Raw genomic sequence first — 26,741 nt, 5'->3', positions numbered from 1 at the left:
AGTCTGTCAATAGGCATTTAGGTTGCTTCCATGACCTGGCTATTGTAAATAGTGCTGCAATGAACATTGGGGTGCATGTGTCTTTTTGTTTTTTTATTTTTGGCTGCATTGGGTCTTCATTGCTGTGTGCGGGCTTTCTCTAGTTGCAGTGAGCAGGGGCTACTCTTAGTTGTGGTGCGCGGGCTTCTCATTGCAGTGGTTTCTCTTGTTGTGGAGCATGGGCTCTAGGTGCACGGGCTTCAGTAGTTGTGGCACGTGGGCTCAGTAGTTGTGGCTCACAGGCTCCAGAGCGCAGGCTCAGTAGTTGTGGTGCACGTGTTTAGCCGTTCCGTGGCACGTGGGATCTTCCCAGACCAGGGATCGAACCTATGTCCCCTGCATTGGCAGGCGGATTCTTAATCACCGCGCCACCATGGAAGTCCCGCATGTGTCCTTTTGAATTATGGTTTTCTCTGGGTATATGCCCAGTAGTGGGATTGCTGGGTAATATGGTAATTCTAGTTTATTAAGGAACCTCCATAGTGGCTGTATCAATTTACATTCCCACAAACAGTACAAGAGGATTCCCTTTTTTCCACACCCTCTCCAGCATTTGTTGTTTGTAGACTTTCTGATGATGACCGTTCTAACTGGTGTGAGGTGATACCTCACTGTAGTTTTTATTTGCATTTCTCTAATAATTAGTGATGTTGAGCAGTTGAGCAGCTCTTCACGTGCTTCTTGGCCATCTATATATCTTCTTTGAGAAATGTCTATTTAGGTCTTCTGCCCATTTTTGGATTGGGTTGTTTGTTTTTTAATATTGAGCTGCTTGAGCTGTTTATATATTTTGGAGATTAATCCTTTGTCCGTTGATTCGTTTGCAAACATTTTCTCCCATTCTGAGGGTTGCCTTTTTGTCTTGCTTGTAGTTTCCTTTGCTTTGCAAAAGTTTTTAAGTTTCATTAGGTCCCATTTGTGTTTATTTTTATTTCCATTACTATAGGAGGTGGATCAAAAAAGATCTTGCTGTGATTTATGTCAAAGAGTGTCCCTCCTATGTTTTTCTCTAAGTGTTTTATAGTGTCCCATCTTACATTTAGGTCTCTAATCCATTTTGAGTTTATTTTTGTGTATGGTGTTAGAGAGTGTTCTAATTTCATTCTTTAACATGTAGCTGTCCAGTTTTCCCAGCACCACTTATTGAAGAGACTGTCTTTTCTCCATTGTATATCCTTGCCTCCTTTGTTATAGATTAGTTGACCAGTATAGTATTTTTTTAACATTAAAATGGTCTTAAACAATCAATTTAACTACACATAATTGATTAGAGGATGAATACACAAAACCTGCTGGTTAATTCTAAGGTAGGTCAGCTGCTAAATCATTTACTGTCCTACTTTCTTAGCAAGGAAGGCACAAGGCCAAACCCTTTCTTTTCATGAAGATGAATGTATGGCAAAGCATTAACTTTCATCTCTGTTGACAGAGCTGCATATAACCAGTGACAAATCTCAAGACATATCAGAAATTAATAAACTGCAAAATGTTACTTGGGCTCCCCTCCTGCCTCTCCTACTTGTCAACCGCAATTCCACTCTCCATTTATGTAGGTTTGACATCACCCTGACAACTCCTGCTCATGAGCCTGCATTTCAAGTTCGGTAAACATTACTGCTGTACTGTCACCATTACATCCGTCTCCATTCCACTCCTTCTGCCCCCATCTTAGTTCTGGGTTCCTCTAACCTGATCATTTCACTTATGACATGACTTTGCAATAATATACTAATACATCCCTTGCCCTTATTCTGGGCCTTTCCAATTCATTCCCATAATACTTCAGGGATCTTTCTGAAATCAGACATTCAACCACGTCACTCTTCAGCTTAACATTTAATGGTTTTTCTCAATGCTACACCAAGAGCCATACAATCCAGTAATCCCACTCCTAGGAACATACCCAAGAGAAATGAAAACATATGTCCGTATAAAAACTGGTATACTTGGTCACAGCAGCATTATTCATAATAGCGAAAAAGTGTAAACAACCTAAATGTCCATCAACTGATAAATGGATAAACAAAATGTGGTATAACCATACCATAGAATATTATTTGCTACCAGATGTCAATACTATCCAAAGTGATCTACAGATTCGATGCAATCCCTATCAAAATCCTATATTTTCTGCAGAAATAGAAAACACATCTTAAAATTCATATGGAATCTCAAGGGACCCTGAGTAGCCAAAATAATCTTGAAAAAGAACAAACCAAGAGACACATTTCCTGATTTCAAAACTTACTACAAAGCTACAGTTATCAAAACAATGTAGTACTGGGAATTCCCTGGTGGTCCAGTGGTTAGAACTCAGAGCTTTCACTGCCGTGGGTCCGGGTTCAACCCCTGGTCAGGGAACTAAGATCTCTCAAACCACACGGCACAGTCAAAAAAAAAAAAAAAAAACAGTGTAGTACTGGCATAAAGACAGACAGATAGACCAATGGAATAGACAGCCCTGAAATAAACCCTTGCACATATGGTCAAATGGTTTTTGACAAGGGTGCCAAGATCATTCAGTGGGGAAAGACCTGTCTTTTCAACAAATGGTTCTGGGAAAACTGGATATCCACATGCAAAACAAATGAAATCAGACTCTCCTTATCTGGCACCATATACAAAAATTAACAGAATAGGGCTTCCCTGGTGGTGCAGTGGTTGAGGGTCCGCCTGCCGATGTAGGGGACGCGGGTTCGTGCCCTGGTCCGGGAGGGTCCCGCATGCCGTGGAGCGGCTGGGCCCGTGAGCCATGGCCGCTGAGCCTGCGCGACCGGAGCCCGTTCTCCACAACGAGAGAGGCCACAACAGTGAGAGGCCCGCATACCGCAAAAAAAATAAAAATAAAAAAATTAACTGAACACAGTTCAAACACCGGTAAGACTATAAGACTCTAAGAGGAAACACAGGGCAAAAACATCACCACATTGGATTTGGCAATGATTTCTTGGATATGAAATCATACAGATACATATATCGGTCTCTGCCTCCAGTTCCTGGCAGAGAGCTCTTAAATCCCTTAGAACTTCCTGGGTGATAGGTGTGTCTTTTACTCTAATGAGGCGACTCTTGATGGGTTCCTGCATAGCTTCAGGATGAGGGCTGATCACCGGAAAGACCAAGTCACGCTTGGAATTTTCAGCCTCATCCCCCATCCTCCAAGAAGGGGAGAGGGGCTGGAGATTGAGTTAATGATTAATCATGTCTTCATGATGAAGCTTCCGAAAAATCCCAAAAGTATGGGGTTCTGAGAGCTTCCAGGATGGTGAACACATCTACATGCCAGGAGGGCTACATGCCAGGAGGGAGGTGTACCCCACCTCCACAGAAACAGAAGCTCCTGTGCTTGGGACCCTTCAGGACCTCACCAAATGTATCTCTTCATCTGGCTGTTCATTCATATTCTTTAGTATCCTTGGTAATAAACTGGTAATCTACTAAATAAACTGCTTTCCTGAGCTCTGTGAGCCATTCTAACAAATTATTGAACCCTAAGAGGAAATCATGGGAACCTCTGATTCATAGCCAGTCAGTCAGAAGCGTAGGTAACAATCTGGACTTCTGATTGGCATCTGAAGTGAGAGTCTTAGGGGACTAAGCCCTTAACTCACAGGGTCTGTGCTATCCTGTTATTGTCAGAATTGAATTGTGTAATGGAGCACCCAGCTGGTGTCAGAGAATATCTTGGTGTGGAAAACCCACACATCTGCCATCAGAAGTACTGTCAGTATGAGAGTAGATGAGAAACAAGATTTTTGCTGCTCAGACACCAAAAGCACAGTCAACAAAAGAAAAAATTGACAAACTGGACTTCATAAAAATTTTTTAATTTTGTGCACCAAAAGATAATACCAGCAGAGCAAAAAGGTATCCCACATAAGTGGGAGAAAATATTTGCAAATCACAGATCCAATAAAGGATTAATATCAAGAATATATAGAGATGGGACTTCCCTTGTGGCACAGTGGTTAAGAGTCCGCCTGCCAGTGCAGGGGACACGGGTTCAAGCCCTGGTCCGGGAAGATGCCGCAGAGCAACTAAGCCCATGTGCCACAACTACTGAGCCTGTGCTCTAGAGCCAGAAAGCCACAACTACTGAGCCCGCGTGCTGCAACTACCGAAGCCTGCGTGCCTAGAAACCTGTGACCGCAACAAGAGAAGCCACTGCAATGAGAAGCCCGCGCACCACAACGAAGAGTAGCCCCCGCTCGCCACAATTAGAGAAAGCCCATGCACAGCAACAAAGACCCAACGCAACCAAAAATAAATAAATATTTTTAAAAAGAATATATAGAGAAATCCTAAATGCAACAACAACAAAAATAATTCAAAGACGGACAAAGGGGGCTTCCCTGGTGGCACAGTGGCTAAGAATCTGCCTGCCAATGCAGGGGACATGGGTTCGAATGCTGGTCCAGGAAGATCCCACATGCTGCAGAGCAACTAAGCCCGTGAGCCACAACTACTGAGCCTGCGCTCTAGAGCCCGTGAGCCACAACTACTGAGTCCACGAGCCACAATTACTGAAGCCCGCACGCCTAGAGACCATGCTCCACAACAAGAGAAGCCACCAGTGAGAACCATGCGCACCCCAAAGAAGAGTAGCCCCCACTCGCCACAACTAGAGGAAGCCCGCGCACAACAAAGACCCAACGCAGCCAAAAATAAATAATAATAAAAAAAATGGACAAAGGACTTGAACTGACATTTCTCCAAAGAAGATAGACAAATGGCCAATAAGTATATGAAAAGATGCGCTGAACATCACTAATTATTAGAGAAATGCAAATCAAAGTTACAATGAGATACTACCTTACATTGATTAGGATGGCTACTGTTAAAAAAAATTTTTTTAAAGAAAAGAACAAATGTTGGTGAAGATGTGAAGAAACTGCGACTCTTGGGCAGTATAAGAATGTAAAATGGTACAGCCACAACGGGCTTCCCTGGTGGCACAGGGGTTAAGAATCTGCCTGCCAATGCAGGGGACTCGGGTTCGAGCCCTGGTCCGGGAAGATCCCATATGCCGCAGAGCAACTAAGCCTGTGTGCCACAACTACTGAGCCTGCACTGTAGAACCTGCGAGCCACAACTACTGACCCCGCGAGCAACAACTACTGAAGCCCGCAGGCCTAGAGCCCATGCTCCACAACAAGAGAAGCCACTGCAATGAGAAGCCCGCGCACTGCAATGAAGAGTAGCCTCCACCAGCCGCAACTAGAGAAAGCCCGTGCTCAGCAAGGAAGACCCAACACAGCCTAAATAAAAAAATAAATAGAGTAAACCCTGAAGACATTATACAAAGTGAAATAAGCCAATCTCAAAAAGACAAATACTGTACGATTCTACTTACATGAGGTACCTAAGAGTAGTCAAAATCACAGAGGCAGAAAGTAGAGTGGTGGTTGTCAGGGGCTGGGAGGTATGGGCAGGAGTAGAGAGTTATTAACTGGGTACAGAGTTTCAGTTTTACAAGATGAAGAGTTATGGAGATAGACGATGGTAATGAGTGTACAGCACTGTGAACATATTTAATACTATTTAGTGGTACACCTAAAGACGGTTAAGATGGTCAATTTAAAAATGTTTTTATTTAAGTTAAAATTTTAAAAATTTTATTGAAATATAGTTGATTTACAATGTGTTAGTTTTGGGTATACAGCAAAGTGATTCAGTTTTATATATGTATATGTGTATGTGTGTGTATATATATATATATATATATATATATATAACTTTTTCAGGTTCTTTTCCATTATAGGCTATTACAAGATATTGAATATAGTTCCCAGTGCTATACAGTAGGTCCTTGTTGTTCATCTATTTTATATATAGTAGTGTGTATAGGTTAATCTCAAACTCCTAATTTATCCCCCCCATAAAACAGTAAATTTTGTTATTTGTATTTTATCACAATTAAAAAATATATATTGAGGGAAAATACCCCTCAAGACTATGAGGATTAAATGAGATAATGTAACATGCTTAGCACAGTGTCTGGCACATAGTAAGTGCTCAATAAATGGTAGCCATTATCATCACTCCCGGAAGGAGCCAAAGTCTCTCCTCTGGGATGATGCCTGGACAGTTTCTGAGACCTGAAATGCAGACCTCCACCAGGTTCACCTACTAAACACCTAAGATGGAATTCTCTAAGATAGAATTCCAAAGTCTCCACCTCCTTTTCACATTCCTCAATAAGATAAGCCCCTCAAGGGTAGGCCCAGTGCCTATTCATCTGTCCACCCCTCCCCCAAGATTTCCACAATGCCTGGTATTAAATTGCTTAGAGAAGTATACATTAATTATTACTACTATGTATATAAAACTGGAATACCAATTGTCGGACTTCCACACCACCCACAATAGCCGTGATAGGAGCAAATGTGTTATTTTAACTTATGATTGCTATCCTTCATTCACATGCCTGCAGTTAGTATTTACCAAGTACAGGTAATGTACTAACCACTGTACAGAGATTATCTCATTTTATCATCACTTGTAAACAACTACCATTTTATAGTTGAGGAAACTGAGGCACAGAGAGGTAATTATTGGTACATTTATTTCTAATGCAAAAAATCAGGCAAAAGAAAAGGAAAGGCATGTGAATGCTATCACAGTCCATTAAATGGAATACATTCTAGTGGCTGCTTATAAATGTCCATGGCTTGCATTTTTCCTTATGCTTAATACACCTGGCTTGCAAGGACAGCCTTTTTCAGGAAAGTATCATGGCATTGGTCAACCCCTCTCCCAACCATGACATCTCTTTCTCCTCTTTTAGATTTTCTGGCCAATACATGTATTATTAAGACTAGATATTCCTGGGACTTCCCTGGTGGCGCAGCGGTTAAGAATCCACCTGCCAACGCAGGGGACATGGGTTCGAGCCCTGGTCCGGGAAGACCCCACATGCCGCAGAACAACTAAGCCTGTGTGTTGTAACTACTGAGCCTGTGCTCTAGAGCCCACAAGCCACAAATACTGAGCCCGCCTGCTGCAACTACTGAAGCCCGTGCACCTAGAGCCCATGCTCTGCAACAAGAGAAGCCACCGCAATGAGAATCCCGTGCACCACAACGAAGAGTAGCCCCCACTCGCCGCAACTAAAGCCCCCGCACATCAACTAAGACCCAACACAGACAAAAATAAATTAATTAATTAAAATTTTTAAAAAAATGACTAGATATTCCTTACTCTGGTCTCAAAGTGGGAGTGAAATGTGGGGGAGAAGGGACATAGCCAATTTCACAGTTTTTTCACATTAAGGATTCCCAAGGCCTCCAAATGAATCCACAAAGTACTGGAACAAGATTCTCCTCAAAGCTTCCTCCAGCAAATCTGGGGCCATAGCTTCTGCCACACAGACATCAACTTGGTCGTGAGGTCACAGCCTGCCAGCACAGGCCTTCTGCATTCGAGAGTGAGTTGTAACAGCACTCTAAGGGCAATGACAATGCTTCTATGACCTACACTTGCAGGGCTTAGATATTCTCAAATTGCAGGTAAGGACCTCCATAAGTCTCATAAACTCTGATTTTCTCATCTCTTAGGATCTTATTTCCCCTGGGAAACGGAAAATAGATAAATCCTCCCATCCAGTCCGAGTGACAAGCAAAGGTGAGCGCATCAGCTCTGTCCCAGAACTATTAAGACTCCTGTGTTAGCACAAGACTAGGCCTCCTATTCTCATTAGCAAGAATGTGTGTCTTATTCATGTGGGTACACACAAGACTAACTACTCAGTATGTACAAGGAAAATATCAATAAATGGCACAGCCCTTGAGCAGAGTGGGAAAGAAAACCAGAGCATTCAATAAATCTGATAAAACAAAAATAAATTCATAAAATTAGCAAAAGCCATTAATGACGCATTCACATAAACTAATGGAACATGCTATTCATAAAACGTAATATTCTTCACTCCTTCTTAATTTCCTGCAATAAGGCTTTGGCAGTACCACTTAAACCAACATCATGCTCTACTTGTTTAAATAAAAAAGTGCTCTCTGGTTTATGTTTCTTGGTTGACTACTCCCAAATATTTCTAATACTACTTTATTATTAAGATTACTGACAATAATTTACATGCCCAGATGAAATTAAAAGTTGGCAAAAGTTCCAAGAGTACAAGGACACATGATCAAAGTGTGAACTGGCAGAAATTCACATGAAATGTACCCTACTTGGACTTTTAAAATTTAAATGCTAATTCATTCAGTTAATAAAGACACTGAGTAGCAGATACAGGCTGAGCACAGAGTCTACAAAATTCTCAGCAACACATATCATTCATTTAACAATAGTTACTGTATGCCTCCTCTATCCCAGGGGCTGGGGGTCGACAGTGAACAGAATAGTCTCTGGTTCTCACGAAGTTTACATTCTAGGGAGGAGGGACAATCAAGTAAAGAAACAAATTGCAAATTCCAGATGGTGATAAGAGCTATTAAGAAAAATTAGTGGGGCTTCCCTGGTGGCACAGTGGTTCAAAATCTGCCTGCCATCTACCCTGAGAAAACCATAATTCAAAAAGAGTCATGTACCACAATGTTCATTGCAGCACTATTTACAATAGCCAGGACATGGAAGCAACCTAAGTGTCCACTGACAGGTGAATGATAGAGATGTGGCACATATATACAATGGAATATTACTCAGCCATAAAAAGAAACAAAATTGAGTTATTTGTAGTGAGGTGAATGGACCTAGAGACTGTCACACAGAGTGAAGTAAGTCAGAAAGAGAAAAACAAATACCATATGCTAACACATATATATGGAATCTAAAAAAAAAAAAATGGTTCTAAGAACCTAGGGTCAGGATAGGAATAAAGATGCAGATGTAGAGAATGGACTTGAGGACACAGGGAGGGGGAAGGGTAAGCTGGGACGAAGTGAGAGAGTGGCATGGACATATATACACTACCAAATGTAAAACAGATAGCTAGTGGGAAGCAGCCACATAGCACAGGGAGATCAGCTCGGTGCTCTGTGACCACCTAGAGGGGTGGGATAGGGAGGGTGGGAGGGAGATGCAAGAGGGAGGAGATATGGGGATATATGTATATGTATAGCTGATTCACTTTGTGATACAGCAGGAACTAACACACCACTATAAAGGAATTATACTCCAATAAAGGTGTTAAAAAAAACGCCTGCCGGCGCAGGGGACACAGGTTCGAGCCCTGGTCCAGGAAGGTCCCACATGCCGCAGAGCAACTAAGCCCATACGCCACAACTACTGAGCCTGCGCTCTAGAGACTGCGAGCCACAACTACTGAGCCCGCATGCCACAACTACTGAAGCCCGCATGCCTAGAGACTGTGCTCCGCAACAAGAGAAGCCACCACCACAAGAAGCCCAGGCACAGCAACAAAGAGTAGCCCCCGCTCGCTGCAACTAGAGAAAGACGGCGCACAGCAAAGACCCAACACAGCCAAAAATAAAATAAAATAAAATTAATTAATTTTTAAAAAAAGCTTTAAAAGAATTTAGTGATGTGATGGAGAATAAATAGGACACCTAGGAACTTCTTAAATGCTAACAATGTTATTATTATTTTTTAAAGACATTAGTCTCAAACCTTATGGATGAACTAGGGAGAAAGGAAAAATCTGAGGAGAAGAAAGGAAAAGAAAGGAACAAGAAGTGAAAGAAGAGAGAAACATGTTTAACAAACAATGGCCTGTTGTGCCTATTACAGGGAGGCAGTGTGTTTTGTTTTGTTTCTTTGAGTCAGTGAGCTCAATACACCAGGTCAAACCATATTAGAAATCTTCCATCCCACATACTCCTATTACAGACAAATAAATAGATATTTTTAAACCAGAATATGGGGGAAATAGAACTGCTTTCCCTATGATAGGAAAGGAGAGGTGGTATTTATAAATAAATGTAGTTCTTCCTATAGGACAAAATCATATGAGAACATTACTCAAGCTTCAGAGTAAATCCTTGAAGTACAATTTTTAAAACAACTTGTGTCTAAAGTACATGCTTATGAGGGCTCTTTAACTCAGCTGTACAATATCTAGGCTAAACATGAGCAATTAAAATAGTCATTTTTCAGCAAATCGGTGGGAAAAGAATGAAAACACTTAATTATAAGGTGCCAAACAGAGAAGTGCTCACCAGGGGAGCTGTCCATTCACCTTGACCTCCCTTCAGTCTCTCTGAAGCCAGAGAATATGAAATTATCAATATGCAGCTGAAAGCTTGCCTTGGCCCTTCTTCCCTGCCTACATCTTCTACAAAACCTCTATCTTATTATGGCAGGCTGCCGTTCCTGAGTCTCCATCTCCATTTTGAAGTACTAGAAAAGCAAGCAGCCAAAGAAACTTGCTTCTAAAGAGTTCTATAACCTCTGTAACTTCTAAAGAGTTCTATAACTTCTAAAGAGTTCTATAACCTCACTGCCTATAGGAATAGGAACTAACACACTCATAGAGAAGACTGTTCATTCCAGGGACTTCCCTGGTGATCCAGTGGTTTAGAATCTGCCTTCCAATGCAAGGGATGCAGGTTCAATCCCTGGTCGGGTAACTAAGATCCCACATGCCGCGGGGCAACTAAGCCCGCAGACTCTAGAGCCCATGCACCACAACTAGAGAGAAGCCCGCGTGCTATAACGAAAGATCCTGCATGCCGCAACTAAGACCTAAGGCAGCCAAAAAAAAAAGTGTTCATTCCATAGTCTCAAATACCTCTTAGACGAAAGTCCCCCAAAATTACACTTCCATGCTTCATTTCTCATATGCCCTTTCTCTACGTCCATTACTTCAGGGACAACCCCCTCAAAATCTGAACTCAGCTTCTCCCTCAAAATTAAAAACTTCTCAACCTCATTATCGTTCTCAAACAGATTCAACCATGTAAGCAGAAAAACAATCAAAATTATGAGCTTTTTTTCTCACTACAGTCTCTCTCCTGCCACCTCACATGATCAGTTACTAAGTCTTATATGTAACTTAGTCTAATGAGGTGCACATGCACCCCTCCTGCTTTACTTCCAAATTCTTATCAATGACATCACCACTTAACCAAGTTCTAACCTTGGAGTCCTCTTTATAAGAAATGAAACGAGGCAAAGTTAACCCAGTTGGAGAGAAGATAAAGAAAACAGCATTTATTGAGTTCCTACTATGTACTTGGCACTGTGCTAGCCCAGGAGGTGGGTATTACTATCTCTTCTTTATAAATGAGGGATAAAGTTTGAAGTTTCTCAAACAGACCCATTCCTTTCTGGTCTAACAGTTCAGACTTTTATCACTTCACATTCACAGTACTGTTAGCCTCCTCTACTCCTGATTTGTTCTATATAAAACACTGCCAGGACAATCATACCAAAATTCCATTTACATCACGTAAGTTCCCTGTTGAGGGCACTGAAATGCCTTCTCTTTCCCTATCTGCCCACTGACTGGCCCATAGCTCAGTACATATCTGTTACTTAAAACCATCTCATGGGCTTCCCTGGTGGCGCAGCGGCTGAGAATCTGCCTGCTAATGCAGGGGACACGGGTTCGAGCCCTGGTCTGGGAGGATCCCACATGCCGCGGAGCAACTAGGCCCGTGAGCCACCACTACTGAGACTGCACGTCTGGAGCCTCTGCTCTGCAACGAGAGGCCGCGATAGTGAGAGGCCCGCACACCGCTATGAAGAGTGGCCCCCGCTTGCCACAACTAGAGAAAGCCCTCGCACAGAAACGAAGACCCAACACAGCCAAAAATAAATTAATTAATAAACTCCTACCCCCAACATCTAAAAAAATCTCATGATTCCCTACTAGCCTCGACTTACTGAGCCCTGGGAGCAGAAAGTAATATTTTAAGACAAAGGTGCTGAATATGCAGAATGCATGTGAAAAAGTCAAAGCCAACTCAAAAGCCTTCAAGGTAAAGTAGAATCTCTCTAAGGTAATCCACAATTCTGACTCCACTCAAACCAGCCTTGTTTAGGGAGTAGAAGGGTGCTGAAATTAGAATGCCTGGGTCTAACCCCAGCTCCTCCACTCCTAGCCACTTAACCTCTCCGTGCTTCAATTCCTCCTCCATAAAAGTTCAACCAGCCTCTGCTCAAGTTCTTCCACGCTCCCTGACTATCCAAGCCCAAGTCATTATCCAAAGCTCTACTAAAGACCCACTTCCCTCAACCCACCACTCCATTTACTTGATTTATAATAACAGCTCTGCAGCAAAAAGTCTAAATAACTTATTTTAGTTTTTATCTGTAATCATATATCACCATGCTTCATTTAATTATTCCACCTGTGTATGCCCCACCAATGTCCCACTCATGAATGACACACACTACTTACTGCCTCAGGTGATCAGCAGTGGCACAGTATCAATATTAACAATTATTACTACCACCATTTACTGAATATATAGTAAGTGCCAGGCATTGTGCAAGTATCTTGTGTACTTTTCTGTCCTTCAGTCTTCATAATCCTTTTAGGTAAATCTATCTCTTTATCCCCATTTCATAGTTAAGGAAGCCTCTACATAAACTCACTCATTTAATCCTCAAAACAACTCTGTGAGATAGCAATATTATTGCCAATTTACAAATGAGTAAGCAGGCACAGAGAGGTAAGATAACTTGCCCGAAATCACACAGCCGGTAAGTGGTGAATTTGAGGATGAAGGGGTAGCTGTGATAAATTACTTCATTTACTGACTCATTCTCAACATTTTTTATCAAGCACTCTTCTGGGAGCTGAGGCTCCAGCAGTGAATGAACCAGAAAACATCCCTGCTCTCATGGACCTTACAATTTTATTTCTTTTCCAACATTTTCATTCAAGGGCACAATCCTAAATCCTCTTAAATACTTTTTTAAGATTTCCATACAAAAATATCAAAATTAGATAATAAAAATTAGTATTGAAGAAAAGTATGGTACTTGAAGCCAGAAAACCTGGGTTAAATTCCCAACTTTGTCATTGATTTGGCCCTGGGCAAATCCCTTCACTTGACTCTCAATTTCATGACTTGTATTAAATAATGTATTAAGTTGCACACCGAGCACAGAGTCTGGCACTTAGTGAGTTTCCCTCTTTCCCTCTCCCCTCCAAGCAGTGACTTCATAATTTTTGTGTCGTCCCTGAACACGTGTTAAAAGGCTACACCGAGTTACACTAAGGGCTGAAAAGTTACCAATCACTATCTTACTTTCCAAGGCAATTCTAATTCCAGATCACCATCACTATGTCTCGGATTTCAGGCCCCAGACTACTCTGATACCTATAAACCAGGTTACAATTCGGGAATGACAACAACTCACGTTAAAGCCTGACAATATCTATAAAATGCTCCCGATGACCTTCTTAGAGGGCACTTTTGATTCAGCAGAGGAGGAATGTGGCCTCCAGGCCAAGCTGCACGCCCCGTGCGAGAGATGTGACACGAGGGAGGAGAATTTCCAGCCTCCAGCCCAAGGTTGCGCCCTGCATACTGCTTCAACTCGCAGAGCTCCCCAACTCTCCTGCCACCTGCCAACCCGACCCCCACCTCCTCGGGGCTGCCTCTCCACCCCTCCCTCCTCGGGCAGCCGCCCAGGCTCCTGGAGCCCGCGTCCCCAGCCGCCGTAGTGACCTCCCGTCCGGGCCCGGACAGCTCTCCCTGGCCTGAGGGGCTGGAACAGGCCAAACGGCCTGACCTCTCCCGGGGCTTCTCCTCCGCCCTCCGGGTCAGCGGAGCCTTGAGCCAACTTATCGGCTCCGGGTAGGGCCTGCCGGAGACGAGGAACCCCTTACCTATCTTCACGACGGCATCCGCCAAGCACCGGTCCCACTTCCTGCCGAGATCCGAATCCGACATGTTCCCCACCCGCAGTTCCAGCTTTCCGGACCGTCGGGCCCCGCGCTCAAACCCCAGGCAACTATCGCGAGAGCCGCCTCCGTTCCCAGGCCCAGAAGGCCGACGACGGCCCGCCAGATATCGCGAGATGATCTGACAGCTTCCGTACTTTCCGGTTTTTTTCAGTTGGTCGTCAAGGTGACGGGTTACCTGGAGGCCAGAGGTGACCCTGACCTTGGAGCCTCGCCTACCTAAGGGTTGCGAGGCAGACAGGTTTCCTAGGCGGCATCCAGAGCCCTGTCTGGAAGGTCCTTCCACAACACCAACTCCCGACGTTGGCCTTGGAAATTCCCAGGGCAAGTGAGGGCACAGCGCTGGATCTATTCATTCATTTACTCGTCTTGGCTTTTTCTCCTCCCTCATTCACTCATTTATTGCAGTGGAACTCCCGCCTTCACCACGAACACAGAAATTGCTCTGGCAAACGTCACCTATTGCGGGGACTTCCCTGGTGGTCCAGTGAGTAAGACGAAGCGCTTCCATTGCAGGGGGCGGGGTTCGATCCCTGGCCGGGGAGCTAGATCCCACGTGCATGCCGCAACTAAGTGTCCTCCTGCAACAACTAAAAAGGAAAGATCCCTCAGGCAGCAAGGAAGATCCCGCGTGCAGCAACTAAGACCCGGCGCAGCCTAAATAAATAAATAAATATTTTTTTTAAAAAGTCACCTATTGCCAAATAAAGTGGACGCTTTTTGATCTCTGTACAGCATTGGACACAACTGCTGTCTCTTTCCTGATCCTCCTTGTCTCCGCCTTCTCTTTTATTCATTTGACTCTCAGGACACCAATCTTTCCTAATTATCCTCTTCTGACTCTTCTCCTTACGGGGTCCATCCAGGGCTGTTTTTCTTTGCAGCTAGTTAAGAGTCTTGGTTTGCTGGGTTCCATCTATCCTCTTTACATACTCTCCCTGAGTAATTGCAAACAGTGCCAAATTCTATCTCCAGATCAAGCTTCCTATTCATACTTCAGCCTCTTTGCTGGTGTCCTTTAGTTTTCCCTTCCCGTTTCCATCCTCCATCCTACCAACAAATACAGTTTTGACTCTATTATTCCTCTGATTAGAAGCTGTCAATGACTCCTATTCATCTACTGGTTATATTCAACCTGCAACAATTCATTCTAGGAAACCTGCACTAATAGAACTTGGAGCCCCCTTTCATCCATCCACTAGTAGAGCATGGAGCCTCCCTCCATCTTCTTACTGTCGCAGGAGCTCACCTACCCCACAGGATTCTCTACATTGTATTGAAACATCTCTTTACAGATGTTTGTATCTGCCAGTAAAACTAGAAGCTCATTAAAGGCCTGAGCTGCCCCTTCTTCATCTGCACACTCCCAGTTCAGAGCCCAAGGCCTTGGACAGTAGGATCTTCTATGAAATATATGAACTGAATTGAATTCATTTACCCATATACTTATTTATTCTTGACATCTTTAACAGCAGAAACACTGTTCTAGTCCTTGCTATGACAGAACCACTTCCTTCAGGAAGCCTTCTTCCATGACATGACCATCCTTCATCCAGCTCGCAACTGAACTACATATCAGACTATATTGTAATTGTTTGTGTGTCTCTTGGATGTTACTGTGAGCTCCTTGAGAATGGGGGCTGTGCCATTTCTATATCCTGATGACCAGGAGAGAGCCTAGTATATATTGGATTTTCAATAACTCCTTTTCGAATGGATGTAAGAATGAATATATAAATGATTGATCCGTTGAGTTAGAGAGAGGAAAAAAACGTCTCTGTTCTGGGGGAACTTTATAGTGTAGCATTTATGTTGAAAAAGAGAAGGAAAATTAACTTCACTAAATACAAATGATGTGTCACAAATACCACCAGGCATCTCATGTACTTTAATTTATCCTCACAGCAAGTTGAGATTAGGATCTTCATTTTCACAGATTTGGAAACTGAGTCTCAGAGATGTTAAGTAATGTGGAAGATGCACAAGGCTCTGCATTGTGTAGATTTAGAAACTGACAGAGGCATTTTTATTGGATTCAAGAGAGTTGTGAATTTTTGTAGAAGGCAGAGAGCAAATTACGAGAGCAATCAGAGGCAGATGGTATAGCATGAATTCTGGAGCCAGGCTGTCTGCGTTCAGATCCCAGCTTTTTCCTAGTTTGTATCTATTATTCTCTCTTTCCATGGTTCCTTTCCCAATATGATGCTTTATTCACTGCTGTAGCCCCACCCCTAGAACATTATCTGACACGTAGTGTTTGCTTGATAAATATGTTGATTGAATGAATAAATAAATGAAAACTCTGGAGTTTTTATAGTTCTTAGAGAGCAAAGACCAATACAAGTGGGAAAAATATTTTTTGAAACAGCAATTAAAAAAAAAAAGCAAAACACTCACTCTAAACTTAGTTACATTCAAAATGATTAAAAATAGATTTCTCAATGCTGGAGAAGGGAGTTACAAACATGGAAAGGGAAAAAGCTTGAAAGAATTCTTTGCTGTTGGATTGGAATTGAGTGTATCAGTATGAACTCATGGTATTTAATGTAATAGAGATACATATAAAAGTGTGTGTGTGTGTGTGTGTGTGTGTGTGTGTGTGTGTGTGTTTGTTTCCCAATCCTGTCTGTGGAGAGGGCCTAAAAGCAATGACATACCAGTAGCAATAAGCAAACCTAGATCTTGGCTTCTAAATACCATTCTCTACTTAAAGGACCCAGGGCTCCCTGGAAAATTGGCTAAGACTCCAGGGCTCAAGCAGGGAAAATTCAAGATGACCCTGGAATATCTTCTTGTATCACAAAGTAAGGAAGGCTTCAAAGGATGATAGTGTCGTGTCAAAATGTTTTAGTAACGACAAACTGCCTAAAGAATTGCTTTGTTCCTAATTTGAGGGCTTCCCTGGTGGCGCAGTGGTTGAGAGGCCGCCTGCCAATGCAGGGGACACGGGTTCGTGCCACGGTCTGGGAAGATCCCACATGCCGCGGAGCGGCTGGGCCCATGAGCTATGGCCGCTGAGCCTGCACGTCCGGAGCCTGTGCTCCGCAACAGGAGAGGCCACAACAGTGAGAGGCCCGCGTACCACAAAAAAAAAAAAAAGAAGAATTGCTTTGTTCCTAATTTGAACCCTTTGTGTAAGCTATTATTACCATCATTAGGACTTCTCCCAATTATATGGAGCAAATTTCACAAAGATAGAAGTTAGCGTTTCAAATGGGTAAACAGAGTCTTGTAATAAAGCAATTTCACAGTAAGAGAGCCAGTATCTTTTTACATTGGATAGAAGAAAAGTGAAAAAAACTGTCACTTAAGTAGAATAGATTTTAGCCTCGACTGGTTAATCAACTAAACATAAACTCTTTGTTTAGTTTACTAGGTTGTAAATCCAGCTTCATTAACAGCACAGATTAGAACATTTTACAGCACAACACCTGCATATATAAAGGTCTTTTAGATTCCAGTATTATTTTTTCAGTTTCCCTTCAATTAAAAACTAATTCCTTTCTTAAAGGGAGATTCATTTTTTGATTCATATCTTCCCTAAGCGGGGTCTTATATCATCTTGCCCCTTCAGTAATGTGTCCATAGTCAAACAGCTACTAAGTAGCTTCCTCGTTTGTTTCCAAAGCCCAGGTGGCTGTCCTTTGTTGTTGTTTTTATTTTTTATTTATTTATTTATTTTTTGCTGTTGTTTTTAAAAACATGCATATGTGTGAAATACAACAAGCATACAGAAAAGTGCTAAAAACATAAATACAGCGTGACACATATATTATTGTAAAACAAACACTACTAGCACTTCAGAAGTCCACTCCCTGGTGTGTCCTTTGCCAGATCATATCCCCTCCCATCCCTGCCAGCATAACCACTATTTCTGACTTCTGTGTTATTCATTTCCTTGCTTTTCTTTAAGTGTTGTTATCTGATTATGCATCCTTCAACAATATGGTTTAATTTTGCGTGGTTTTGAACTTTATATAAATAGAATCATACAGTCTGTATTCTATGGTATTTGACTTCTTTTGCTCATTATTATGCCTTATGATTCATCCATGTTGTTGCATGTATAGTCCATTCTCGATTCATTGCTATATAGTATTCCGTTATATTCTATCCATGATTTGTTTTTTTTTATTGAAGTATAGTTGATTTACAATGATTTAGGTGTACAGCAAAGTGATTCAGTTTTATATCTATATCTATATATGTTTATATATATTCTTTTTCAGATTCTTTTCCATTATAGGTTATTACAAGACACTGAATATAGTTCCTTCTACTATACAGTAGGTCTTGTTTTTTATCTATTTTACATATAGAAGTGTGTATCTCTTAATCCCAAATTCACAATTTATCCCTCCCCCCTTTCCCCTTTGGTAACCATACGTTTGTCTTCCATGTCTGTGAGTCTCTTTCTGTTTTGTAAATAAGTTCATTTGTATCATTTTTAAGATTCCACAAATAAGTAATATCATATGGTATTCATCTCTGTCTGATTTAGTATGATCATCTCTAGGTCCATACATGTTGCGGCAAATGGCATTATTTCATTCTTCTTTTATGGCTGAGTAATATTCCATTGTGTGTGTGTGTGTGTGTGTGTGTGTGTGTGTGTGTGTGTATGTATAAAACACATCTTCTTTATCCATTAATCTGTCGATGGACATTTAGGTTGCTTCCATGTCTTGGCTCATAATTTGTTTATTTTTTCTACTGTCCATGGGTATTTGGGTTGTTTCCAGCTGGGAACTATTACCAACAAGGTTTCTCATCCTTGTACATATATCCTAGTGCATATTGGCATACGTTTTTGTTTTTGTTTTTGTTTTTTTTTTTTGCGGTACGCGGGCCTCTCACTGTTGTGGCCTCTCCCGTTGCAGAGCACAGGCTCCGGACGCGCAGGCTCAGTGGCCATGGCTCACAGGCCTAGCCGCTCCGCGGCATGTGGGATCCTTCCCGGACCGGGGCACAAACCCGCGTCCCCTGCATTGGCAGGCGGACTCTCAACCATTGCGCCACCAGGTAAGCCCCAGCAATACGTTTTTATATGATATATAAACTAAGGAGGGCAATAGGGTTTATTTATCTTCAGCTTCATTAGATACTGCCAACTTCAGCCCAGAACGACTGTGCCAATTTACATGCTCACCACAGTGTATAATACCTCCTGTTGCTCCACATCCTCGCCAAGAGTTGATTTTTTAAAATTACACTCTAAAATTGTTGCCAACCTGATAGGTGTGTAGTGACATTTTATTGGAGTAATCCTTGCTCTTTCAAGTGATTAAGCTACTAGATCATGTGTTCTGAATATATAATAGCAGGAATGGGGGATTCAAACTGAATGAAAGGGTCCCTGAAAGAGAGAAGATGACAGAGACACCTTGCAAACTTAATGCTTTGCTACCTTGAAGCAGGTGTACTGGGTTGAATAGTGTCCCCCACCACATTCATGCCCTTCCCAGAACCTCAGAATGTGACCTTATTTGCAAATAGGATCATTGCAGATGTTGTTAGTTAAGATCCGATCATAATGGAGTAAGAGGAACCCAAAATCCAAAATGACTGATGTCCTCATAAGAAGAGGAAGAGATGTAGAGAGACAGGCAGATACAGAAGGAAGATGGCTATGTGATGCTGGAGGCAGAGATCAGAGTTCTGTGGCTGCAAAGCCAAGGGGTGCCAGGGGGTGCCAGCAATCCCAGAAGCCAGGAGAGAGGCATGGACAGAGTCTCCCTCTGAGCCACCAGGAAGAGACCAACCCTGCGACACTTTGAGTTTGGACTTCTAGCCCCCAGAACTGAGGGAGAATAAATTCCTGCTGTTCTGAGCTACCCAGTCTGTGGTTCTTTGTTACAGCAGCCCTAGGAAACTAAACTAGCAGAGACCACACTAGATTGGAAATCGTGAGAGCTGGATCCCAGGATACTCCGCCGCTAACTGGTAGTGATGTACCCACAGCAGCTCCCCTCAGATGGGCCTCCCCATCAGCTCTCTTCAGATTCTTTGATTGCTTCTTCCCATTGTAGCTCAGATCCAGCTTAATGGACGTCGGCGGCAGGCCGGGCCAGGCCGAAAGATGAGGCCACATTGCGGCAGGACAGAGACTGCGACCGCGCTCTTGGCCCTGGAGAGGCACGAGGACAGGGAACATGGGTTCGAGCCCTGGTCCAGGAAGATCCCACATGCCGCAGAGCAACAGAGCCCGTGTGCCACAACTACTGAGGCCCCTGCACCTAGATCCCCTGCTCCACAAGAGAAACCACTGCAATGAGAAGCCCACGCACGTACCGCAATGAAGAGTAGCCCCCGCTTGCTGCAACTAGAGAGAGCCCGTGCGCAGCAACAAAGACCCAACACAGCCCTACATAAATAAATAAATAAATTTATTTTTTTAAACGAAGAAATGCTAAAAAAAAAAAAAAAAATGGGCCTAATGCTAGCAATGGCTCCCACTGTTACTAACTCCGGGGTATTACATCATTCCTCTCACTTTGTAAATAGTAATTTTACAAACTCTCCCCCATTCCCCAGTTTGAGTGGAGCAAGTTTTTCCTGCCTGGACCCTGACCCTAAACCTATGAGAGGTCCTTGCTCCGCCTCCATTCCCTACCTAACTCCACACACCCCCTTTGTTTCCTTCCTAGGGCATATCACAATTTGCAATTATCTTCTCTATATATTTACTCCTTCCTTCTTCCCCTCCATCACCCAACCCTGCTTCTCCCACCACACTAAGTTCCATGAAAGCAAGGACTTGACTTGTCTCATTATCACTATATCCCTAGTGCCTTGCAGTGTCTGGTACATTGGAAACATTTAATATTTCTTGAATGAATGAAGGAGGCACGAGCAGGAATGATGTCTTTTTCATGTTTACCTCTCCAGCACTATCCATGCCGGGTACTCAGTGGTGCTCAGCTGATGTTCCATGTTCTCACATGGTCCTGTCTTTAGTGCCTGAGGGTCCCAGTGTGAAGCACAAGTTAAGAGTAACAACCAGAGTGGATTTAAGTGTAGCTTTGTGGCCAATATTTTTTTTAACCGTATGTTTGAATTGACCTTAAAGGGAACACTTGAAAAGGTGCAACTGAAGGTGCATTTTCTGCCATTACCTGCATTTGACGTGGATGTGTGAGAGAGCATGAATTTGAGGCAAATAGCATCACTGAATTGGTTTGGATTTAAGCACGTGAACTGAGTGACAGCTGGTACAAATGTAATCATCATGGCTCGAGTATTAATATTTCAAGGGCCAGCCAAAATCAATCAGAGGTTTTTCCACTACAGAGCTCCCCTGACTAACTTAATGTCAAGTGATTTGATTTTGACCTAGATTATATGAACGCATCCATTATGGGGTAACTGGATATCACTTGTCTATTCTGTGGGTTAATAAAAAGTTAGGGAATGCAAAAATGATTTCTTAGCCAATGCAATCTCTTTGGTAGAGAAAATATTTCTAAACATGGGATCCAAGGAGAAAAAACAGCATTTTTGGCATAAAATAGACTGGGTAGCCTCTTCTTAATTTCTCTTCTGTCTCACAGCCAGAGCGGTGGGTGTCTCTGCCCTGAATTTGTACTTCGGTCTGTCTGCTTCTAGGGAGGCTGATGGGTGTGTTTCAGAGGGTCTTTCCATGAATCCCTGAAACTGTGCAAATCTTTATGTAGGAGTGCATATCTTTTTTTTTCTTTGAGTCCATAGCCGCCTTCTGATTCTCAAATAAGGTTGAAAACTACTGACCTGGAGTCAAATACAGGTCTGGGGATGAGGCCAGTCCCTCCAGCAGAGGGCGGTGGCTCCCACATTCACTGACCTCCTTGACCTTACAACATTGGTTGCCAAGAGATGGAAGAGGGGACTTCCCTGGTGGCGCAGTGGTTAAGAATCCACCTGCCAATGTAGGGCACATGGGTTTGAGCCCTGGTCCGGGAAGATCCCACATACCGTGGAGCAACTAAGCCAGTGTGCTACAACTACTGAAGCCCACGTGCCTAGAGCCCATGCTCTGCAACAAGAGAAGCCACTGCAACGAGAAACCCGCAACCAAGAGTAGCCCCCGCTCACTGCAACTAGAGAAAGCCCGCAAGGACCCAACGCAGCCAAAAATAAATAAATAAAATAAATAAATTTTTAAAAAAAGAAAGAAAACATGCTCATTATTGCTAAAAAAAAAAAGAGATGGAAGAGGGTGAGCCAGGTAGGGCTGACCTGAGGGCACCAAAAAAGAACACCAACCTTTCCCTGTTCTTCCTGTTGGGTTGGTTTTGAAATCCCATTTCCAACCCCCAGTTACCACATCATGGGATACATAAAATCTCAAGCAGTGGCTTTGGGGAGAACTACCTTCTCCCATCAACTTCCTGAACAGGCCTGGAAGATTCTTCTCAAGAACACGTGTTTTTCTAAGCTTTTTTTGCTCCTTTGTCAATGCTGGTTTCTATTGCTTCCTTTATGGACATATTTAGACCACCTGAACAAATTCTGATTCAGAGGTCCTGGTTTTCAGTGGAAACTTAAATGAACTGACCTTGATTCTCACTTGGACACACTTGCCTATAAGGATAAACACCTAGCTCCTTAACTTTGCATTCAAAGCCTTTTGAGAACAGTTCCACTCCCCCTTCAACTCTTTCACTACTCTCCCACATGAGGTCGAAATGGAGCAGGACCCTGTGGGGCCCTCCTGGGTACAAATCCTTTCAGTGTCCCCCATTTCTCATTTGTAGGAAATAGGTTTCATTCAGCCACCTTCACCTTCCTTGAGTTCCAAAGGGCAGATTCAGTTGATTAGCAAGGTAGGGAAGGAATGCAGAAACAAAGGAGGAGCAGTCAAGAAACAACAGTGCAGCCGTGGGGCAGGGTCCTAGTTCTTCCTGAAGGAATATACATAAACAACACCTCTGAGTTCTGCTTCAAGAATTAAAGCCCCCACCCAGGTGGAAGATGGTAACTTCAGGTTGAGCACAAGATTCCTGGAACACTGCCCTGTTACCTCACCACCAACCAATCAGAAGAAAGTCTGCACACAGTGGAAGATAAGGAAGACTCTGACCCCCTCCCCCAAATGATTCTCCCTTTAAAAACTGTCATGGTGGAGCAGAATCTTCAGAGCTGGGTTTTGGACACAAGTCTGCCTTCTCCCCAGGTTGCCAGCCTCCTGAATAAAGCAACTTTTCCTTTCCAACCAACGCTCATCAGCTGAACCTGAGTTCAGTAATAAGGTCTCCATGTAAGGTCTCCTTCTTGGCCAAATTATTCCTGCAATCACTTTGGACCTTCCAACAAGCTCTTGAAGACGTCACACCTTCCTTCCTGCTTTCCTAATCTCTCGCATTCTTCAGCCTCTTCTTCCTCCATGGAGCCTTCTCTGGCTGAGAAGCAGTGGATCATAGAGGTGCTAATGAAACCGAGCAGGACCCTGTGGGCACGGGAGCCTTTCTGTTCAGCTTCCATGACCTTCCCTGAGTTCCAAAGGGCAGATCTGAAGAGTTGCTAATCAAGGGAGGAGCAGCCAAGAAAACACCTGAGGCGAGATTAAAGGAAACGGAGAAGCTCATCAAGAAGATTACCTGAGACCAGGTTAGAGGAGTGCAGGCCCTGCACACACCCTAATCTTGTCAGCAACCCCAGCCTTGAACTGTTGCTATAAAACTCCTCAAAGCGCTGCCGCCAGGCTGGGACCCAGTTTTTTAGGTCAGGAGCCCGTTGTGCCCCCCTTTGCCCGGCAAAACAATAAAGCTATTCTTTTCTACTTCATCCAAAACTCTGTCTCCAAGATTCGATTTGGCACCAGTGCACAGAGTTCAAGCTTTTGGCATCATTAAGGGCTCTGAAAGACTGAGGAAGCAAACCACAAAGATAATTGAGGGGAGAGTCTTGTAGGCACAGAGAGGAGTAAGTGCAAAGGCCCTGGGGTGAGAGCTTGCTTGACCCTTTACAGGCACAGTATGGCTGGAACAGACTGTGCAAACAGGAGGTTAAGTCAGAGGAGTGGTGGAAGCAGATGGTATAGAACCTTATAGGCCACAGCAAAGACTTTGGTTTTACTGTGAGTGAGGTGGGAAGACATTAGAGGGTTTTGAGGAGAGGAGTGACACCATCTCACTTGTGTTCAACAAGGCCACTCGGACCATCGTGTTGAGAATAGAATGTTGGGGGCAAGGCAGAAGCAGAGAACCAGATAGAAGGATATTGCAATCATCCAAAAATGATGAAAAAGGAGGCAGTGAGAAGAGGTTGACATCTGGATTTTTTTGAAGTTAGAGCTGATGGAATTTGCTGATAGATGGGGTTAAGGCAGGAATTGACACTGAGATGGGAAAAACTGAGAGAAAGAAGCTTGCATGGGGGAACAGAATCAGGAATTCCATTTTGGCTAGGTGAAGTCTGGAGCTGCCTAGTAGACCCAGTTTATGTACTGCCCCATATTTCCTCAACTCTTTCTCCTCCCCGTGGCCCCTTGACTGCTTACTCAAAGAAGAGCCTTGGTCACCACAGCTAATGGTCTCCTGCTAAGACCGCTGGCTGTCTCAGTCTCTCCCAGGGTGAGGGCCAGGCTCCAGCTCACCTTCACCATGCCTGCTGCAACAGAAGCTGAAAAAGCTCCAGGCATCAGACCCAAACGACAAGACCATGGCGGATATGGTTCCTCCTAACGCTTCTGAGTCCAGGATTAAGTTCTAAACCACAGCTGGGGGAGTGGGCATCCTCAAGAAGCCCCAAAAGGCCAGGGACTACAACCTGCGGTGCAGGGGTAAACTATTATCATTGAGAGACAAGAGATAAGGAGTCAACAGATGAATTCTACTTCCTTCTGCAGGCCAGAAATAAACTTTACCTTTTTTTTTTTTTTCTTGCTGTACGTGGGCCTCTCACTGTTGTGGCCTCTCCCGTTGCGGAGCGCAGGCTCAGTGGCCATGGCTCACGGGCCCAGCCGCTCCGCGGCATGTGGGATCTTCCCGGACCGGGACACGAACCCGTGTCCCCTGCATCGGCAGGCGGACCCTCAACTGCTGCGCCACCAGGGAAGCCCAACTTTACCTTCTTAAGAGGCAGCACCATGTGCTGTGGTGTCTCCCCACCTCCACCCTGACTCCCACCCTGGCCTCTCTGGAGACGTTTCCATGTGATCACACCACTAGTTGTGTTTTCTTATGAATATATGACTAGCTTGATAATGCACTCCCTTGTGTTTGCTTACCTTCACTCCTGGCCTCATTTTCCCTTTCTCTCACTCTCTGCCCTGGGATTTCACTTCTTCAATAGAGCATTTCTAAGGCACCTGGCTAAGTCCATATTCAAGTGGAAATACAGAGTGAACTGGGGAGAGGTCTGTGCTGGAGATAAAAATGGAAAGTTCAATGCATATATATAGACTTCTCTAAGATCACCTAAGGAAGGAGTATTGACAGAGAGAAAGGAAGACCAGGGACTGAGCTTTGTGGCACTGTAACATTCACAGGCTGGGGAGTTGAGGATGAATCAGCAAAGAAGAATGAGAAGGAATGACTATGCCTGGGAGGAAAACCAAAAAGAATGGTTTTCTGGAAGCCAAATGAAGAAAATGTTTCAAGAAAAAGAACATGATTAACTGGGTCGAATGAAGATGAAGGACTGGTCATTGGATTTGGCATCAAGGAGGTTATTTTGGTTACATTGACAAGGACAGTTTCCTTGGAGGGGTCAGGACCAAAGTTTAAGACAGTGGATTTGAGAGAGACGAAGAGGAGGACCGGAGACAGCAAGTGCACCCTGTCTTTTCAAGGAGCTTTCTCCAAGGAAGGGCAAAGGAAACGAGCAATAGCTTGAGAAGGGGTGGAGTTGCTAGCGGGGTTTTAGGATGGGAGAAATTACTCATATTTTTGTGTGGAGGGGGATGATTCAGGATAGCGGGTAAAACCGATGATCCAAGAGAGACAAGAGAGGAGACGGCTGCAGCCTGAAGTTCTCAGCAGAAATGCTAAGATTTTTAGATTCCAGGGGGCTGGAAGTAGGAGGTTTGATTCTGAGGAAAAAGGGAGGTTGCTAGACATCTGGAATTTCCTTTCCATGGATGCCTGGGTCTCCAGGGCCCAGCTTTTAAATTTGAACATTTCCTTTTTGATGTGGTTAGAATCCCTGAGCCCACAATGTGTTCCCAAGAGTATTTAATTAAATGGGAATCTGGTGTGCATGTGTGACTAATTAATGCTGATCAAAAACAATTAAATATTAAATGTCAGGGCTGTTACCTGGTTCCTAATCATTGCAAAGGGCTGAATGTAATGATCAAGTCCTGACCTCCATAGGAACCAAGTTCATGTTAAAATAATGAAAGACTAAAACTGAGCTGATGAAAGAGCAGAAAGTTTGAAAAAATATTTGAAGCCATGAAATGCTGAGCATCAGGAAAAGGGAATCTCTTAGAGTTCTCTTCCTCAAAGTGTGGGTTTATACTGGATTTTTTTTTTCTTTTTTACCATATATATATATATATTTTTTTTTTTTTTTTTTTTTGCGTACGCGGGCCTCTCACCGCTGTGGCCTCTCCCGTTGCAGAGCACAGGCTCCGGACGCGCAGGCTCAGCGGCCATGGCTCACGGGCCCAGCCGCTCCGCGGCATGTGGGATCCTCCCGGACCGGGGCACGAACCCGTGTCCCCTGCATCGGCAGGTGGACTCTCAACCACTGCGTCACCTGGGAAGCCCACCATATATTTTTTTGACTGTGCCGTGCAGTATGCAGGATCTTCCTTCCCCGACCAGAGATCGAACCTGTGCTCCCTGCATTAGGAGCGCAGAGTCTTAACCACTGGACTGCCAGGGAAGTCCCAGCGTGTGGGTTTAGAAGGGCCCTCTGGCTAATAGAAGTAATGGCAGTT

General features: G+C 43.6%; 1 protein-coding gene across 2 annotated transcripts in view; it reads right to left on the bottom strand.

Annotated features, from left to right (window-relative positions):
• Window positions 1-13,952, bottom strand: part of MICOS10 (mitochondrial contact site and cristae organizing system subunit 10) — a 35,403-nt gene extending 21,451 nt beyond the window's left edge. For both annotated transcript variants that reach the window (XM_032647285.1, XM_032647286.1), the window contains exon 1: window positions 13,802-13,952. In XM_032647285.1, coding sequence (XP_032503176.1) covers window positions 13,802-13,865 — 64 coding nt within the window. In that variant the 5' untranslated portion in view covers window positions 13,866-13,952. The remainder of the gene's footprint in view (window positions 1-13,801) is intronic.
• Between the last annotated feature and the right edge of the window lie 12,789 nt (window positions 13,953-26,741).

The sequence above is a fragment of the Phocoena sinus genome, chromosome 1 (assembly GCF_008692025.1).
Source record: "Phocoena sinus isolate mPhoSin1 chromosome 1, mPhoSin1.pri, whole genome shotgun sequence".
In the NCBI taxonomy this organism is placed as follows: Eukaryota; Metazoa; Chordata; class Mammalia; order Artiodactyla; family Phocoenidae; genus Phocoena; species Phocoena sinus.
This window is presented reverse-complemented; position numbering and strand designations above follow the sequence as displayed.